This window comes from Prunus avium, chromosome 8 (assembly GCF_965620075.1).
Source record: "Prunus avium chromosome 8, drPruAviu1.hap1.1, whole genome shotgun sequence".
Taxonomy (NCBI): Eukaryota; Viridiplantae; Streptophyta; class Magnoliopsida; order Rosales; family Rosaceae; genus Prunus; species Prunus avium.
Genome location: NC_142291.1, coordinates 24,588,647 through 24,608,657, shown reverse-complemented (window position 1 = coordinate 24,608,657; position 20,011 = coordinate 24,588,647). Strand labels below are relative to the sequence as shown.

The 20,011-nt window shown below is 35.8% G+C and overlaps 2 protein-coding genes and 2 long non-coding RNA genes across 6 annotated transcripts; 2 read left to right on the top strand and 2 right to left on the bottom strand.

The window, feature by feature from the left end:
- Positions 1 to 146: 146 nt before the first annotated feature.
- LOC148292362 (uncharacterized) lies at positions 147 to 919 on the top strand. Its single transcript, XR_015826229.1, has 2 exons — positions 147 to 455; positions 670 to 919. It is a non-coding gene; the product is annotated as an uncharacterized LOC148292362 (long non-coding RNA).
- A 2,014-nt stretch (positions 920 to 2,933) lies between these two features.
- Positions 2,934 to 5,838, top strand: LOC110748734 (fructose-1,6-bisphosphatase, cytosolic). Its single transcript, XM_021948679.2, has 3 exons — positions 2,934 to 3,493; positions 4,347 to 4,743; positions 5,090 to 5,838. The coding sequence occupies exons 1-3, from the start codon at positions 3,035 to 3,037 to the stop codon at positions 5,488 to 5,490; spliced, it is 1,257 nt and encodes a 418-aa protein (XP_021804371.2). The 5' UTR covers positions 2,934 to 3,034; the 3' UTR covers positions 5,491 to 5,838.
- A 1,052-nt stretch (positions 5,839 to 6,890) lies between these two features.
- On the bottom strand, positions 6,891 to 7,644 carry LOC110766317 (uncharacterized). The gene is made up of 3 exons (XR_002528140.2): positions 7,484 to 7,644; positions 7,219 to 7,371; positions 6,891 to 7,116 (listed from the first exon to the last, which is right to left on the bottom strand). It is a non-coding gene; the product is annotated as an uncharacterized LOC110766317 (long non-coding RNA).
- A 5,408-nt stretch (positions 7,645 to 13,052) lies between these two features.
- EX1 (UvrB/UvrC domain protein (DUF3506)) lies at positions 13,053 to 19,729 on the bottom strand. Of its 3 annotated transcripts, none has more exons than XM_021969622.2 (12): positions 19,170 to 19,726; positions 18,948 to 19,064; positions 18,769 to 18,834; positions 18,498 to 18,604; positions 17,562 to 17,643; positions 16,509 to 17,228; positions 16,288 to 16,411; positions 15,343 to 15,512; positions 14,690 to 14,764; positions 14,484 to 14,576; positions 14,215 to 14,365; positions 13,053 to 13,302 (listed from the first exon to the last, which is right to left on the bottom strand). In XM_021969622.2, the coding sequence occupies exons 1-11, from the start codon at positions 19,569 to 19,571 to the stop codon at positions 14,273 to 14,275; spliced, it is 2,049 nt and encodes a 682-aa protein (XP_021825314.1). In that variant the 5' UTR covers positions 19,572 to 19,726; the 3' UTR covers positions 13,053 to 13,302; positions 14,215 to 14,272. The 3 variants fall into 3 exon arrangements, with proteins under 3 accessions (XP_021825314.1, XP_088102047.1, XP_021825315.1); XM_088245921.1 differs by lacking the exon at positions 13,053 to 13,302 and adding an exon at positions 13,347 to 13,651 and having other exon boundaries at positions 19,170 to 19,727; XM_021969623.2 differs by lacking the exons at positions 13,053 to 13,302; positions 14,215 to 14,365; positions 14,484 to 14,576 and having other exon boundaries at positions 15,343 to 15,526; positions 19,170 to 19,729.
- Between the last annotated feature and the right edge of the window lie 282 nt (positions 19,730 to 20,011).

Here is a 20,011-nt window from a genome sequence, read left to right as displayed (position 1 = left end):
AAGCACATGTACATGTGCCTATGACACCCAGCGATAAATTTGCATATGACTGTCAAAACTAAACAAGGATCATTACATAAAAACGGTCAATAAGCATGAACTACTTTAGCATTTCAATTTGAATCAATAAGCATGAACTACTCATAAATTTTTAGTTATCAGATTAACTTTAGAGGTTGCTAAGTACATAGAAAAATTGAGGATGAGAGATGATAAAACATAAAAGGGGATATCAAGGCACCAAGCCTTCATGGGAGTAAACCGTTCGGCAAAACTTTATTTTAATTCATCAAAATATGAGTGGCTTTCCTTATTTGTAGGATTTGCAAGCCATGCGAAGAAGGGAAGGGGGAGAGGGTGGAGTAGAAAGGAAGAAGGGAAAAGAGGAAAATTTATCTTCTTTCCTTTTGTAAAATATAATGCACAGATGCATTAGTGGCCTTCATCCCTATCAGGCATGATCTTTTAAGGGAGCGAGTGTTTATGTGTTTATCTTGTATGGACATCAGTTTTCCAGTTTCTAATCATCATTAGAATATTTTCCTTTGTGGTTTTATTGCTCTAAGATGTTAATTATTAAATAGAAAATTATTTAATTACAAAATGGTATGATAGCTGATGCAATGCCCTCTGATGAAGTTTTCCTTTTCTGTCTTTGTTGTTGTCCAGTTTTGCAGATATTTATTAGATATCTATCTGATGGGCTACATATCCAATGCTCACTCAACTGACTGGTGCACTTGCAAGCATGCTGACTCAAAAGCAACTACTCAAGCTTTGGAATGCAATAGAATAGATAAAGCCATTCTGTTGACCTGTTTCCAGAAAATGGTTTTCTGTCAATGTATGTATTTAACATCTACCATACCATCAATGTTTTATTTCACTTATTATAAATTAAAGTTATTACTTTTGTGCAGTCTATTTCTTATATCCTGTCTTGAGTAGTTTTCATTCTGTAGAAGCAGTTAGCACTTGTGAAATACATGAACTATAGATGTGAGAATTTGATTCCTGTGGATATTGGTTGGGCTCATTCAATGTGAATAATAGAAATCAAATGCAATATAACTATCTCAGTTTCTCTTCTCATAATGAAAGGATTACATTTACAATGTTTGCACTTCTTTTCTGTTGGGTTTTATTATTGGTTGTGTTTTTCGGCTATCATATTTGTTCATGATGAAACATTGAGATTACCATGTTTCTTTCTCTTTGTTTTCCTTCCTAGGTATTTTTTTTTTTTTACTCTTTTTTCAAGGTTTTGGGTAAAGGTTTGAGCAAAGGAAGTTGTAGACTAGAAGCCTGTTACTGACTTTGCAGTTTGCCTGGTGATTTGCAAGATGTTCTCATCAAGACCCTAAATCCTTATGCTTTCTGTAGAAACCAGTGTTTTAGCTCCATTCAGGTAACACCTTACCATAGATGGATGCCTTGATAGAACCACGCTTTAGATGCAGTTGAAGAAGTGATATGTTGTTGCTTGACCATCACTCCAACACTGATATTGATTTAGATGCAGTTGAAGAAGTGATATGTTGTTGCTTGACCATCACTCCAACACTGATGTTGATTAAGGCCACTTTTGATTCAAAGGATTGAATTAGATAGGATAATTGAAGGAAGAAATGGGGACCAACTTCTAAATTTTGTCCAAGTTGAAGATAAAGGACGGATTAGCCATAAAGGAAACTTATCCCTTTCAATCCCAACAAAATAAGCTTGTTTGATAACCATTTTATTTTCAGATTTTAGTTTTTAATTTTTGTTTTCACTTTTTTTGAAAACTAAAAACATGTCTCGTAATAATTTTCATTTTTTTTTTTTGAAAATATGAAATCAGCTTTCAAAATAAGGGTGATATTTGAAAACAACTTTAAAATGTAGACATTTTTCAGTTTTCGTTTTTAGGCCCTCCTTTCTAATTCATCAATTCTACATCACACATGCATCGTAATCCAATTCCAAAAAAAAGGGCTGCTTGACTCTAAAGATTTAAAATTCACAAAAACATTCGTCTTAAATCCAAACAATTCCACCGAAAAATGCTACATTTTCTTCATAGCATGCACTTTTTATTCTATAACCTCAAATTCACAATTTGATCCCAAAAAAATATCATTTTAAAATTCCACATGAATAGGTATTACTTCAAAGTTTCATTATAATTGAACTTATGTAAAATAATTGAAATTATGATATGAGATTCGCCAACTTGAGCAAGTGGACCCCACCTATTACCCTCTAGCAAGCACCCGACATTGACTACCAGACTCTTCTCCAACTCTTGCACAATCACACCTTCGCACTCTCGCACTCCCGCATCTGCACCATCTCGCGCATTATTGCACTTGCATCGTCGCACTCTCACTCCTACACCTACACTTGAGGTCAGATCAGATCTTATAAATATAAGACCAGGTATTGAAGAGCTTCATGTAGATGTCAAGATCTAGTAGAATCAAAACCGACCCGAACCAAATCGATCTTAAACCAATTTGGTTTGGTTCAAATGTTTTGAGAATGTCAATGAAAATCAAAATTGGACCGTGTCCACCGCTACCAACAAACATAAAGGTTTTTTTTTTTTTTTATATAGATTTTTTAGCGCAAATATTTAACTTTCAGTCGCTTAGAAAAATAACTTTTTTGATTATTTAGAAGACTCTTGATTTTGCAACTATTAATAAAGGTATTTAGAGAATTTAACTAGAAATTTAAACCACCGTAATTTTTCTTTTTTCTACATTTTTCTTCTCATTTGAAGAAAAAATAATCAAAGCTATGCTCCATTTTATTTTTCATAGTGATAACTAACAAGAGGTATTGTAATTTACTAATAAAGTTATCAACTTAATATAATTTTTTATATTTTAATTTTCAGTATTTCTTCAACAGGTACCTTTTTAATGTAAATGTTCTTATTATTTGTTTTGGCTTGGACAAGCTTTTTAAACCAAGAGCCCCTTATCCCCCGTACCTCTCTCTTTTCCTTCAAACCCCAACTCATCTCCAAAAATGACTCTAGACTCTTATGAACCCCCCAAAACTCCATACATATAATAACATGCCATTACCCACAACCATAATACCACCGTCCTTGTGCCCTGCTCCAATCTTCCCTCCAAATCACCCCCATTTCCCGCCAAGAAACCAGTTTCCTCCAAGACCCATCTTTCACAGGCCAAGAATGGCAACTCTTTCTGGGTTCATTGCTGGGTCACAACTTGTGGGTTCTTCAGGCAGTGGTGGTGGTGGTGGTGATAATGAGGCCCGCACTCTGATTGAGTATGTTGGCGGCGGAGGTGTCGATGTGGGCGATGATCTTGTGCTTTTAATCCATCACTTACAGTACGCCTGCAAGAAAATCGCAGCTCTTGTGGCCTCTCCTTTCAATTCTACCCTTGGGAAGCATACGGGTTTTGCTGCCGGCGCCGGCAGTTCGGCCGGTGGGTCAGGCCGGGATGCACCAAAACCGCTTGATATTGTTTCGGTGAGTTTAGGCTGTTTTCTTTGAAACCCAGAAGATATAATTGTCTTTTTTTATAATGTACTTTGGTATTTAGTGATTTATAATGTTTGATAGTCATAATAAGTTGGGGAAGAAACTATGTAGTTGGTTGGAATGTTTGTATTGTTCATGTTTGGGGAATTGATTGTTGTAATGCAGTTCTTGGACTGATTGCAATGTAGATATAATTTCAGTGAATGTGATTCAAATTGCTTGAGTTGAACTTAACTCCTTTTGAGTTGAAGTAGCCTAAACTAGATAATTATTGTCCTCAAACATGTATGGGAAGTGATAAGAGATAAGAGATAATTTTTCAACCCAATCGGGCTTTACTTAACTGTCCATTGAATTGAGAAAAAAAAAATGCAATTAATGTTTAACTTCTCTTGTGCTTGACCCCTTTAGAAGATAGGCCTGAAATATGCTGTGTGTGCTTCATTGAACCCAGAGCATAGAACCTTTTTTTTTATTCTCTTTGTTACAAACTGAAGATGATTCAACTGCCTATATCTGATAACCTATGGCATGGGTATTTCAATTCAAATAATGTTTTTGGAATAACACCTATGGCTTTCAAATGAACTGCTTAAGCCAGACCAAAAATAAAACATAAAAAAGAAATGCTCTAGGATCAAATCTCTTCTCCATCAAGGTTTTGCGGATTTCCCATCTTTGTTGGTGTGGGGTGTTAAGGGTTAACTAAAAGAAAAAATTCAAATAAACTGCCGGGAATATAGCACTGATCATCTCTCCCTTTGTAAGTATTCACATTGGCTTGTCATCATGAATAAAGAAATAACATTTCTGATTAACTGACCTTTCTTGTTTATTATAGAATGAAATCATCTTGTCGTCACTTAGAAGTTCTGGGAAGGTAGCTGTCATGGCATCGGAAGAAGATGACACTCCAACTTGGATACGTGATGATGGCCCATTTGTGGTGGTAACAGATCCTCTAGATGGTTCGAGAAATATTGACGCATCCATTCCCACTGGAACAATTTTTGGGATTTATAGACGCCTTGAGGAACTGGATCATCTACGAACAGAGGAGAAGGCTTTGCTGAATTCACTCCAGACTGGAACTAGGCTTGTAGCTTCTGGTTATGTTCTTTATTCATCAGCCACGATATTCTGCGCCAGCTTTGGTTCAGGAACACATGCATTTACATTGGATCATTCCACAGGAGATTTCATTCTCACACACCCAAGCTTAAAAATTCCTTCTCGAGGTAACACTGAAATAATAATATACTTCAATATAGTAGATTTGATTTGAATATTTATATAGAGTTCTGACAGAAAAAAAGAAGAAGAAGGATTTATTCAGAAAAATCACGAAATTATCTAACCTGTACAATGACTATTACACGTTAACAATAGATTGGGCGGTTGATAATTGACTGTTATTTATCAGAATAAGCATCTCCTGACAAATACTACTATAACTTGGTAATAAATAGCCAAAGAAGTCAATTTCATGAGAGGGTCTGCATGTTTGTTTAAGAAAAACGAGATATTGAGGAATGCAACATAGAACCACTTAGTTTGCACTTACGGTGGCTCTTTATTTTCCAGGGCAAATATATTCTGTAAATGATGCTCGATATTTTGACTGGCCCGACGGATTAAGACTGTACATAGACACTGTGAGACAAGGAAAAGGCAGGTATCCCAAAAAGTACTCTGCCCGTTATATCTGTTCTCTGGTAGCTGATTTTCATCGAACACTACTGTATGGTGGAGTTACAATGAATCCAAGAGACCATCTTCGTCTCGTGTACGAGGCCAACCCTCTCAGCTTTCTGGTGGAGCAAGCTGGGGGCAAAGGCTCTGATGGTAAAAATAGAATTCTTTCAATTCAGCCAGTGAAGCTGCATCAAAGGCTGCCTCTGTTTTTGGGAAGTTGTGAGGACATGGAAGAGTTAGAGAGTTATGGAGATGTGCAACAGAAAGTGAAAGCTGGATATGAGGTCTGATAGTATGCTAATACCACAAGATCCGGTGGATATATGGCCATAAAAGCCAACTGTGACATTTAAAGCGCTGTGTGTTTCTTAACCACTTCAAGTCCTAATAGTTGTGTGATTCCTTGTCCTCTCGGCAACTATATATGTCATGAAGAGTCTAGGTGTGAAAAAACAGGTGACATGAATCTCTTCGATTTTTGTGTAATCTCGTTTTATCTGTTTTGGTCGTGCATCTCTTGTTGTCAAATTTGAGCAATAAATTGCAGACTTTGCCATCATGTAAAAACTGAATGAGTACTTATTTATCATCTCATAGAAGTGCTGAAGCAATGAAAATATTGGTGTACATTTTTTATTTATGGTTTGTGCTGCTTGTTTCACTATCAATGGTCAAGGAAAAATTCACCAAACAGTCATTGTAATTTTGAAAAATTCACCGAAAAAATTACGAATTCTTTGTAACATGCACTTTCATTTTATGACCTCAAATTCATATTTTGACCTGAAAAAAATTCATTTCCAAGTTCCACATTAATAGATTTTTCTTTGAAGTTCCATTATAATTGAACAAGGTCGAGATTGAAACTATGAGAATGAGGAAGACAGAGCCCCCAATTCTCAACGTTATAAAAATTGACCAATTTACCCATTCCGTCAAGTTCAACGTTTGGTATTCTGTTAAATTGATGATGTGGCAAATGTGGAACACAGTTTTATACTGATGTGCAAACAAGAAACAATAAAAATTTACTTTAAATAATATGAAAATTATATTTTTAAAACATAATAAAAAGACTTATTTACTGTAGTACCCCCTCAAACTATGGTCAAATATCCACTTTACTTTAACAAATTTTAAGTTGAGACCGTTACACCGTCATGTGGTGTTGCTAATTCATGTATTATAATACAAGTTGATAACATTGTTCTATGTATTGGACCTTAGAGTATAATATTAATATATAGATACACGCATTATAATAGTAACGCCATATGACGACGTGACCATGACACCGAAGACTTTGTAATACAAATCCAAAAGTTATCCTAAACCCTAAATCATATATGAGGAATTAAAATTCTTGGGTTTTTTTTTTATATATAAAAGACTCAAATTAAAAACCATGCAATATGACTGGGTTTTTTTCCTTGCTATGTCTTTGTAAATAGGTATTAGAAAAGGCCAACTGGAACTAAAAGTGGAAGAAGGAATGTGCCAAGTGATAGGTCGAAAATGGTTGGAAGCCTAGGATCGCCAGACCTCATCAACGACTACAGAGCATGCTCAGTTTCAGAGAAACCTAATGGAAATGTATAAGTATGTAGTGGATATGCATTTTCTATGACTCATTCAAATCCCAAATGGATTAGTTATGGTGTCACGTGCTGTTAGTTGTTTCCAACAAGAATAATAATAATGACTCATTCAAATCCCAAATACATCATCGAAGTCATTAGGTATTACAGTCCAGAGTCCACACCATGACCATGGGGGCATAAAGTACATAATAAAGTTGTTAATTAGCGGTCTAATTTATTACTATTACAGTCCGCATAAAAACTTAACAACATAACTTAAGGAGAGACCATGAGGAAGCCGTCCAACATGGTCTATAGAAGCAGCACATCCATAGCCTACATATATAAAGAAGACAAAAGAGAATATGATACATAAGTTACATAATTGATTATTAAATGAATTGAAAGCTAGCCAAGAGTTTATTATAAAAATATGACCTTATTTCGTCTTGGTTGAGCCAGTTGCTTCACCTTTTTTCTGTTTGTTCTCCTCCTTTCTTTTCTTTTTCTCTTCTTCCCTTTTTCTTTCATTCTCTTGGGCCTTCTTGGAAGACTCGTAGTCTGGAGCCGGGCAGTTGGTGTGGGGAGGAACTGAAAGCAGGAGCACACACTTTAGAAAATAAAAAAGGAAAAAAATAGAATACTTTTCCACTAGAAATAGCTAGCTTTGTACAAATTTCTTTCCAAATTCACGATTACATACATTGTTCCATGTTGAGATTAAGAGATTAAGAGAGAATAGAATAGAGAAACAGGATGCTATATGAAGTGTGAAGTGGTGAAGAAATATGAATGCCTCTTCTCTTTATATGGAGGAAAAATGAAGAGAATGTGATGGATTGTCATAGCAAATAAGAGAGGAAACTTTTTTTTCAGGAATGGGAAGAAACAACTATGAATCACATGGCATACAAAGGACAATTGTGAATGACAAGTGTGATGGTGGAAGAGATAAGAGGAGATGTACCCAACCTTACCAAAATTGAATTCATCCAAGCTTCCTCCTCCATTTCTCTACGTCATAATTGCAAGTTTTTGAAAGATCATGAATGACCATTCAGCTAAAGTTAGAAGAAGAAGATGTGGCCCAAAACAAGTGAGGACGTCCTTAATATATTTTTGGCTTTTTATCACAAATGGTCTCTAACGTTTGTGAAATTATCACCTTTTGTCCCTAACCTTTTTTTCTGACACTAATGGTCATTAAGGTTACCCTCTACACATCAAAATGGTCCCTACCGTTAACTTCCGTCAAATTTTCTGTTAAGTGGCTTTAAATAAAATAAAATATATTTTAAATATTTTAAAACTTAAATCCATAAACTCTTCCTCCTCTTTCTCTCTCTCCCTCTCCCTATCCCATATGATTCTGTGCAGGCGCGGAGCCACTCTTCAGCTCCAAGTACACTACTAGAAAAACGCTTTGGAGACTACAATAAAAACAGTCTCAATAGATTGCTATTAGGGACTGATAATAGAAATAGTCTCTATAAAATGATAAAAGGGACTGATTCAATAATTTTCCATGACTAATAAATTTAAAAACTCAGAAATCCGTGCCTTCAGTATTAAAGAAATTATATATAATACTTTCATGTCAGATATATATTAGAAAATAAGACACTGACAAATTAATCAGTGCCTAAGTTGTCCACCATTTCCAGTAGCGGGCACGAATCAACACAAAAACTTAATTAAAATTTTAAAAATATATAAATAAAAGACTCAGTGAAATTATACGTATACCAAAATGACTTTCCTCCTTTTTCTCATCCCAAGAGTCCTACCTCTCGCTGCTTACTCTCTCTCTCTCTCTCTCTCTCTCTCTCTCTCTCTCTCTCTTCAATTATTATTTTCTTAACCACACTCTCCTTTCACTTCCCAAGCTTGCTACTGTTTCCTCCTTTTCCTCCTCTTTTCCTTCCATTACTCTCTCTCTCTCTCTCTCTCTTATATTTTCTTAACAACTTTCTTGAAACTTCTCTTTTTCTCTCCTTCAAATCTATACGCACCCCTTTTGTCTATTATTTTTTTCTTCTAATTCTCATCTTTTTCTTGGTATTGTGTTGTGTCTGGACTTCTTGGTCTAGTTTTAAATTTAATTCTTGGTATTGTGTTTGTAAATCTAACCCATTGTCCGGTTTGGGCTAGATCTGTGTTATGTCTCTTACAAATCTTTCATTTGAATGAGTTTTGCTTAGCGAATCATGGTTTTTGTTTGACTGGTTGTAGAAATAAAACGTATGGGACAAGTTCTTGCTGTTGTTGATGGCATATTGAATCTTTGTGAAAGGTAATTTAATGAAATTTCTCTTGTTCATCAATGAATTCACTCTTGGGGAGGAGGTTCTCTAAGCTTGACAGAGTACAAGGTTTACAAGAGTGACAGTTTGCAAACCGAACGGGAAAGAGAAAACCGATGAATGGTTTAAAGAACCGATGTTTCAACATATTGAAACAACTTTGACCCAAGAAAAAACATATTAAAACAACAAAATCGCTATGGGACAATCAGATATTTTTATAAATAAAAAAAGGTTTATGTTTTTAGGGACTGATAAGCATTCTGTACCTTTTAATTCTATTAGGCACGGATGTATTTAGAATGCATGTACGCGTATTGGTTGGACAGAATATGGGACCCATTGGGAAAATAAGTCACGGAGATTTGCAATCCGTGTCATATTAGCAATAGAGGACCCCTGTAAAAGACACTGTTATAAATCAGTGCGTATTACTACATTAGGCACTGTTTTCAGTCCCTAAAGAATGTAAAAGGGACTTATTACACTCAGTCTCTTTTAGTCCTTTTTTAGTAGTGGTAACTCCAACATTTCATAAAAACTTTACACTAAACTTATGTAATTGCTGGAAAAATATGAAAAAATCTAAATTATTGGCCCCACAAAAAATGATCTGGAATCAGGTCTAGAACATGTAAATGAAATTACCCATAATCCACGACCTTATATAAACCAGTTCTTTCACTTAGCCAAAGAGATGCATTTTTGGTTTAATTATACTATTGGATGTATGGGCTCCACACACACGCCACGTCAGCAACTTAACAGAAAATTTGACGGAAGCTAACGGTAGAGACCATTTTGATGTGTAGAGGATAACCTTAAGAACCATTAGTGTCACAAAAAAAAAGTTAGGGACGAAATGTAATAATTTCGCAAACGTCAGGGACCATTTGTGATAAAAAAAATATTTTATTTTAGGGCATTACATGTTACCACAAGAGAAATACTATTCACAATCACTTTATTGTGGCCATACTCTTGCTAGAAACCTGTCATAGCACATGTGCTCCCAAGTATCTTTTGTACAATGCTTTGCCATTCACAAGCGACTGTGACAAGAGTCCCCACTGTCTCCAATTATAATGTTACAACCAAGGTCTAAAATATCGGTGATATCGGAAATATAGGTAGGCTAAAAATATGGAAATTTCGATGGAAATATCGGGATATTATCGATATCGATAAAAATTGAATAAAAACCACGGAAATTGTAAGAAAAACTTGGAAATTTTTATTGAAACTTTGCAGGATGTTTATTTAGTCAATTATCTATTAGTTTATCATAAAAATTGGAAGGAAATGCATTGGATGATGGATTTAACTGATTTAAGTTAATTATATAGCGAGCTGGTAGACACTGTGAGTGTAAAAAATATGTAGTAATTAATGAAAAAAGATTAAACACACCATAATCAAAAGTAGAAACTTGAAAAGGAATGGTCAAAAGAATTCAAAACAATTTGTTTCTTGCAAAAAAAAATCAAAACAAAACCATGTATATATATAAATATTTTAGCATATTTTCACAAAAACATAAGTAATATGGTGGTTAAGGTGTTGAATGAGTAAGATGGGAGCGGTTTGAATCCCCAGGTCATCTTCTTCCTCAATCAGCTGCTTGCAGAATAGCCGCCCTTCGTCCGCCTCACCACACGTTGCCACGCCTCGCGGTGCTAAACGTGCAACCTGCTAAATAGATGAACGCTTCAGAAGGTAAGATTAATTCTAGAATATGTACTCAGATTTTATCGATAATTTTGATAATATCGAGATATTATCACCATTTCAGCTTGAATTTGCACGAAAATATCGATCCCGATATTGTCGGCGATATTGTCGGCGATATTGTCGACATTATGACAAAATCTAATTGGTCTGTGCTGAAAATATTGCAAGTCAAAAAATTCGATATTATCGCCGATATTTCGGCGATAATATCGACTTTTCAACCATGGTCTAGAGTCATTTTTGGAGATGAGTTGGGGTTTGAAGGAAAAGAGAGAGGTACGGGGGATAAGGGGCTCTTGGTTTAAAAAGCTTGTCCAAGCCAAAACAAATAATAAGAACATTTACATTAAAAAGGTAGCTGTTGAAGAAATACTGAAAATTAAAATATAAAAAAATTATATTAAGTTGATAACTTTATTAGTAAATTACAATACCTCTTGTTAGTTATCACTATGAAAAATAAAATGGAGCATAGCCTTGATTATTTTTTCTTCAAATGAGAAGAAGAAATGTAGAAAAAAAGAAAAATTATGGTGGTTTAAATTTCTAGTTAAATTCTCTAAATACCTTTATTAATAGTTGCAAAATCAAGAGTCTTCTAAATAATCAAAAAGTTATTTTTCTAAGCGATTGAAAGTTAAATATTTGCGCTAAAAAATCTATAAAAAAAAAAAAAAAAAACCCTTTATGTTTGTTGGTAGCGGTGGACACGGTCCAATTTTGATTTTCATTGACATGCTCAAAACATTTAACCAAACCAAATCGGTTTAAGATCGATTTGGTTCGGGTCGGTTTTGATTCTACTAGATCTTGACATCTACATGAAGCTCTTCAATACCTGGTCATATATTTATAAGATCTGATCTGACCTCAAGTGTGGTAGGAGTGAGAGTGCGACGATGCAAGTGCAATAATGCGCGAGATGGAGAAGAATAGGTGGTCCACTTGCTAGAGGGTAGTCAATGTCGGGTGCTAGAGGGTAATAGGTGGGGTCCACATGCTCAAGTTGGCGAATCTCATATCATAATTTCAATTATTTTACTTAAGTTCAATTTTTTTTTTGGTCAGAACTTAAGTTCAATTATAATGAAACTTTGTGAATGAAATTGAGGTTATAGAATGAAAAGTGCATGCTATGAAGAAAATGTAGCATTTTTTGGTGAATTTTTTTGGAGTTGAGACAAATGTTTTTGTGAATTTTAAATCTAGAGGTCTCGAGGCCAAACACAAGAGTCAAGCAGCCCCATTTTTTGGAATTGGATTACGATGCATGTGTGATGTAGAATTGATGAATTAGAAAGGAGGGCCTAAAAACGAAAACTGAAAAATGTCTACATTTTAAAGTTGTTTTCAAATATCACCCTTATTTTGAAAGCTGATTTCATATTTTCAAAAAAAAAAATTCGAAAATTATTACGAGATATGTTTTTAGTTTTCAAAAAAAGTAAAAACAAAAATTAAAAACTAAAATCTGAAAATAAAATGGTTATCAAACAAGCTTATTTTGTTGGGATTGAAAGGGATAAGTTTCCTTTATGGCTAATCCGTCCTTTATCTTCAACTTGGACAAAATTTAGAAGTTGGTCCCCATTTCTTCCTTCAATTATCCTATCTAATTCAATCCTTTGAATCAAAAGTGGCCTTAATCAATATCAGTGTTGGAGTGATGGTCAAGCAACAACATATCACTTCTTCAACTGCATCTAAAGCGTGGTTCTATCAAGGCATCCATCTATGGTAAGGTGTTACCTGAATGGAGCTAAAACACTGGTTTCTACAGAAAGCATAAGGATTTAGGGTCTTGATGAGAACATCTTGCAAATCACCAGGCAAACTGCAAAGTCAGTAACAGGCTTCTAGTCTACAACTTCCTTTGCTCAAACCTTTACCCAAAACCTTGAAAAAAGAGTGAAAAAAAAAAAATACCTAGGAAGGAAAACAAAGAGAAAGAAACATGGTAATCTCAATGTTTCATCATGAACAAATATGATAGCCGAAAAACACAACCAATAATAAAACCCAACAGAAAAGAAGTGCAAACATTGTAAATGTAATCCTTTCATTATGAGAAGAGAAACTGAGATAGTTATATTGCATTTGATTTCTATTATTCACATTGAATGAGCCCAACCAATATCCACAGGAATCAAATTCTCACATCTATAGTTCATGTATTTCACAAGTGCTAACTGCTTCTACAGAATGAAAACTACTCAAGACAGGATATAAGAAATAGACTGCACAAAAGTAATAACTTTAATTTATAATAAGTGAAATAAAACATTGATGGTATGGTAGATGTTAAATACATACATTGACAGAAAACCATTTTCTGGAAACAGGTCAACAGAATGGCTTTATCTATTCTATTGCATTCCAAAGCTTGAGTAGTTGCTTTTGAGTCAGCATGCTTGCAAGTGCACCAGTCAGTTGAGTGAGCATTGGATATGTAGCCCATCAGATAGATATCTAATAAATATCTGCAAAACTGGACAACAACAAAGACAGAAAAGGAAAACTTCATCAGAGGGCATTGCATCAGCTATCATACCATTTTGTAATTAAATAATTTTCTATTTAATAATTAACATCTTAGAGCAATAAAACCACAAAGGAAAATATTCTAATGATGATTAGAAACTGGAAAACTGATGTCCATACAAGATAAACACATAAACACTCGCTCCCTTAAAAGATCATGCCTGATAGGGATGAAGGCCACTAATGCATCTGTGCATTATATTTTACAAAAGGAAAGAAGATAAATTTTCCTCTTTTCCCTTCTTCCTTTCTACTCCACCCTCTCCCCCTTCCCTTCTTCGCATGGCTTGCAAATCCTACAAATAAGGAAAGCCACTCATATTTTGATGAATTAAAATAAAGTTTTGCCGAACGGTTTACTCCCATGAAGGCTTGGTGCCTTGATATCCCCTTTTATGTTTTATCATCTCTCATCCTCAATTTTTCTATGTACTTAGCAACCTCTAAAGTTAATCTGATAACTAAAAATTTATGAGTGCTACAACTCCACTATAATCATATCCAACACCCTCCTTACGATATGCTACATCAGGTATCAAAAAGTTAATTTTCAACTCAATCTAAAATGATTCATTGTAGAAAAAAAAAATGCCACTGGAATCTAGCAAACTCCAATACATGCAAGCAAAGTTTAGGAGGAAGTGGATCACCTCCCAAAACAAGACATGTATGACTAATTGCAGTGTATAGCAGAAAATTTAACAGCAACATTTTTTTATTTTTTTGAAATGAGAAAATGAAATTTAACAGCAACATTTGCAATATTACTCCATAACTTCAATAGTTACATTAGCTTTACCTTAAACTATCATTATTTTGTATAATTTAAATAGATAATTTCAGATGAAAAGGAACTTACCCTACAAAATTTCGAACAAAAAATATCAATAAACTTGAGCATTATGTACAATGGAAATCTACTGTTGAAGCCTCAGTCGATTGAAGAACACCAAGAAATGATACTCTGGAGCCCAATAAACAAATCCAACAACAGGTCCACCCTTAATGTACTGCAATAGTTTAATAAAGGTATATTATATAGTCACTATCATTCTGGAGATGGTGAATAAAGTATTGTTTAAGATTAAGACACACTGAAACAAAAGATAAAGCAGAAAAATATTAAACCTTCCCATCAAGAATAACAAGTTCACCATCGACCCATCGAGGATTGCGAAACCCTGGCTCAGCGAGTCTCCCCTGCCCTTTATATCGAGCAACCTGAGTTTCCAAAAAAGTCAATAAAAGAAACTCTTCCCAAGAAAAACAAAAGTGTGCCTAATAATAATAATAAGTGATCAGAAAAAATTTGATCTAACAAGTTAAGAATATACCACTCCAAATTCTTCTGGTATGATCCCCTTATGAGGAAGCTGATATCTTTTCCCAATCTTTGCACGAAATGCCACCTGCAGAAGCGAATTGATAATTTTCCACTAAGGTTTTGAGAAAAACTGGGTAAGAGCATCTACAATCATGCTCCCTATTTTCTACTTAAAATTTAGCTAAAAACACTTGAAAGCTATTTTATGAGCTCTCTATAAAATTTCAACTCCAACCATACTCCATAGTTTAGAGCGTGATAAATGTTTTAATTTTTAATTATAGGGAGCCACTAGGAGTCCTTTCTCTCTATCCAGATTTAGGGGCTCCAAGAGGTCTCCCTATTTTAGGAGGTGGGTAAGGAGTATGGTTGGAGTAGTGTTTTTTCGGTTCCTTCCTAAATTTTGTCTAAGGAGGTGGTTTAGGGAGCCCGTAGTTATTCATTGAAAAGTGTTGTTGGGCCCAAATGTTCATTCCAAAGTTCAGAGGAGCACTATGGAAGACCTAAGTTTGGCTTCCAGTCAACCAAATCTTGATAACTTGTTTCAGAAAAAAAAAAAAATATGAAAAAATAACTACGAGCAGATTCCATGCAAATATCCCAGGAGATTATATTTCAATGAACTGTTATGAAGCTAAGCAATAATCACATCCTTAAAATTACCTGGCCAGCCGGTACATAAGGATCCCCAGTAAGTTTTAAGGCTTCTACATATTCATAAAACTCAAGGTTTGAAGGCTCCTGAGTACCACCATCCTCTTTCCATTGACCAAATTTACGTCTAAGGTGAATCACTTCTGAGGTGTAGAGCCCATGTGCACCAATGTAAAGTCCTGATAAAACCAACCTATTCTCAGTACATTAAATCTAAGCTGCCGGAAGAGTCTGTCATTAAGTAAAGCAAATGCATTTAAAGTTTTTGGAAACAAAAAAAAAAACAGAATGAATAACTATAAGAAAACTCTAATGTATTGCAAAAAAATTACTCTATTATTTTCGGGGGTTCAGAAACAAGATTCCGTTTACTAAGTTCAAGGTGCAGAGGACAACACATCCACTGAATTTAAAGTCACAAACTAACAAACTTGAATAAACAAAAGTACAATACAAGCAGCAAGAGTGGCAATGAACCCCTTAACAAACAACAGCCCTCCAGTCAGAAAAAAGAGAATTGCATACAAAAAAAATTCCAACAATTATGAAAAGGGGAAAGGACTATCTGATTAGGGCTGCATCTAGAGTGATAAGAAAAGAGGTTAGGGGCAAGGAGCGAGGAATTTTATATAGTAAAAAATTTGGCACTACTTGAAAGATGGTTGCAGAGATTTCCTTTGAAGAGGGGATTCCTTATGCCATGCTGGGTTGCATGAAAATGGTTGGGATTCCAAGACAAGACAGTAATCAAGGGCATAAGTCAGTGTCCACAGAAAGGCAACTCTCATGGTATCAACTCCTTTTCTTCTTCTTGTCGCTTTGAATTGAGAAATGGAAAAAGGGTAAGATTTTGGAATGAGTATTAGGTTGGGGAAAGAGCTTCGTGCACTTACTTTCTTTCTCTTTATAGCATCATAAAGTGAAAAGATAAAATGAAATTTTGCAGAAACTCACCATTTAAAGGATCTGGAGAATCAGGCATTTCAATGCGATTGAAAGTGGTTGATCCTGACAGTGGTTGATGGTTGTTAACCTGGCTAAGAGCAAGATTTATTAACTCGCCAACATCCTTGAGTACCTGATAGTCGAAAAAGTGAACAGAAAAAAATTTAGTGTATGTAGTGGATTTGGTAAACTACAGGTTGTCCTCATACTGCAGTAAAAAGTCAGCAAACCTTCAATGGTATCTTCTCTTTACCAATGAACTTAGCGAGATCAAACATAACATTGTCAATGCTACGTTGACCTCCAAGTTTAGCTTTTTTATCTACTGATGACCGTTCCTTTTCTTGGGAATCCTGTTGGTCAATATCTTTCTCAACAGTAAAGGAAAATGATAAACGTCCCTTCTTCTCTATTTTAGCAGGTACTCGGAGCAAATTTTTCGTAGGGGGCCTACTTGATATTTTCTGCCCAGGACCACCAACAACTACTTTAACTGCAATTTCATGTCGCTCTGCACTTTGAATAATTCCAGGATCAGAATCCAGTTCAATCACATCTGTCTCTTCGTCATCCTCAACCTGTTCATCATCTTCAGCTTCTAAACTCTCTATTTCACTATCCTTATCTTCATCATCTTCCTCAATAATCTGTTCAATCACTTTCGATATTAGATCCCTGTCTACCTTCCCCGGTGACGTCACTTTCAAAACCTTGACCTTCACATTAGGAATCATATCTCTCAAGATACTCTGAAAACCAGAAAGTCCCTCAGAAAGATCAGAGTCATCATCCCCATCATCACCATCTTCAGCATCTTCACTGCCCGCAACAAGTAGATCACCTTTTTCTTCAGTTGAATCTAAAGAATTCAAGCTGCTAGTGGCATCCAACGCTTTGGAGCTAACTGGCGAAGAATCCTCAAAAACTCCTCCCCGCTTTAAAAACACAGCCTGAAATTCATGGCATTAGAATATGAAGTACATTAGATTTCACAAACCCTCAATGTAACAGTATGGAGAAACAGGCAAGTCCTGGAAAGGGCTCAATAAGCACATGTACATGTGCCTATGACACCCAGCGATAAATTTGCATATGACTGTCAAAACTAAACAAGGATCATTACATAAAAACGGTCAATAAGCATGAACTACTTTAGCATTTCAATTTGAATCAATAAGAAAGTTTGCAAAAGTCCAATTAAGATCAAAACAGTCACAAGCATTCACTAGAAAAAGCAACCCAATCACTGCCCATTATACTACAATTAGAGATTACAAGGATACCTGCTGTCTGTATTCGCCGTTCTTATTTGCTGTTACAAATATCTCAAACAATGGCACACCAGCTGCAGCTGTAGCAAGCTGCCTGAAAAATATGAAAATTCATAAAGATATAACTTTGGCAGGACGCACAAGTAGCGTGCAGAATGGCAAAGTCCATTTGATAAAAATTAATTCGAATACAAAATAAAACTTCCAATAGAAACCATAAATGGGAAAGGAGTCTTAACAAAACAAAATTACAATGAAAAATAAAACATGCCAATGCTGCAGATAGAACATAACACACTCTGATCCATCTATTTATACATAGGTTCTTAGACGGACCTTTTATAGTATCCAATACTGACACAGGAAGTCACTTAGTACCATCTCAATTCAAGGGATGGAGGAGTAGGGATATGAATGGGGAATGTTTAACATTATCTTGCTACTACCACGTCCAATTCAGTAACATGTCTTTTTATGAGACTCCTCTTCTTCTTTTTTTCTAGGCGAGTACAGATGCAAGCAGCTCAGACAAACTAGAATTAAAATGGTTAGATATGCAAGTCGGCAGAATATTGACTAGCCATCCCACATTAACAAAAGAAAAGGGAAAAGTGGTTATCCCTGTCCCCAACAGATCTCCACAAACAATGAAGGAAAAGACGATGCTGAAAATGTAATTTTATTACCTTCGTCAGTAGGAATTCTCCTATCCTATGCTAATATGCATCCCCCGTTTATCTTCATAACCTCCCATGCATCTTCCTATTTCTTCTGATTAACCTTTTAGCTCTTACAATGATAAAACAAGTGACCAAATTCTTAATCTTAAACTTCTCCCACTTGTTCTTGGTTGAGATTAACAATGCTCTACTGGGTTGGGGCCCATAAAAATTAAAAATAGAAACAAAAAGAGGTCCCTAAGTTACACTGAAAAGCAAAGCAACTTACCGGGGACTGTAACTCCTTGCAACATATCTTCCATGCTCTGCAGTTACTCGTATAATTAAACCATGAGGATCCTTCTTATCTTTTGAAAGGCCAGCCCACCAACCCACCTAGAACCCAAAATCGGAAGTCCACATACAATTAAACCAAGCACAGTTTTATCACTACCAAGTCAAAATTCTACCAGCCAAAAACACACTTAAATGGAAGAAATAATAAACATACATTTTCACATTATTAATCAAAAACTTAATTCCTTTCTAAGTAGCCTCACCAATCCAGCACCAGCATTATCTCGAAAAAATGCAGCGTCCTGGTATCGCTCTTCCTGTACAGCTCTCTGAAATTATTTTTTATTGCAGAAAAACACCATAATTAGAGTGCTAGCCAAAGAGAGATGCTAATTCTGTTAAACAGAGCAGTGAGGAATAATAAAAACAAACACACACGCACATTGAGATGAAAAATGACTCTGCCAACGACGTCGTTTGTAGCTGCAGCGGCAATTGCAACCTTGAGCCTAGCAGCATCCTCAAAGTCCTCTATATACACAGCACGACCCAACTGTGACTGTTCATAAACCCAAAATTCACATAAATAAGCAAACCCATCATCATTTCTATATTCTATATTCAAACAAATACATGCAAAAAGGAATATGTAAAAAGGCGATACCTTGAGAAGAGAGAGAAGGCGCTCTTGTTCTTCGACCTCAAGGAAATGCTGGCGCCAGCGATCCCAGTCCCAATCAGGCTCGTCCCTGTTACCACTCTCAAACGATGCGTTTTGGGAATCTCCTTGGGGTTTAAAATTGACGTAGGAATCGAAGCGTTCGATGGCATTTTGGATGAGGCCCTGGAGCGCAGAGTCCCATCTCCACTGAATTGACTCGGAGGAGGAGGAAGAAGAAGGGTTCTGGCATCGGCAGAGGGACGAATCGGGAAACCTGAAGCGGGTTTGTGAGGAAGGGGAAGAAGAAGGGTAGAATGGTCTTTTCCCAACGGAGGAAGGGTATGGTTTGGGGTTGGAGAAGTGGAGCTTGTGAGGGCTTGGGGTTGGAGCAGATATGGAAGCCATTACGAGAGAGAGAGAGAGAGAGAGATGGTGTTTGGTTTTTGTTGTGAGTTGTGGACGCTGGAAATTTTTGGATGAGAGAAGAGAGTGATACGCGTTGTGTAGAGAGAGAGTGAAGACAGGATATGTGTGTATCTGACTGTTGCCAAACTTGGGATAAGGATCCTTTTGCTTACACTTCTATTCAGGAGTTGGAACAAAATTAAATTAAAGGGTTAACTGATTATTTGCCAACTAAGAGCAAGTCCACCCCAAAGGGCTAAGTCAAGGGCTAAGGCAAGGCAAGGGCTGCTACTATTCATGTGAATAGTGGCAGTCTTGCCTTTTTTGGTTCCACTCCAAAAGGCTAGTGCAAGGGCAAATACTATTCATTGTACTTTATTTCCTATTTTTTTATACTTTAAACCATTAATTTTGGTTGCCACGTGTCCATAATTTTTCAG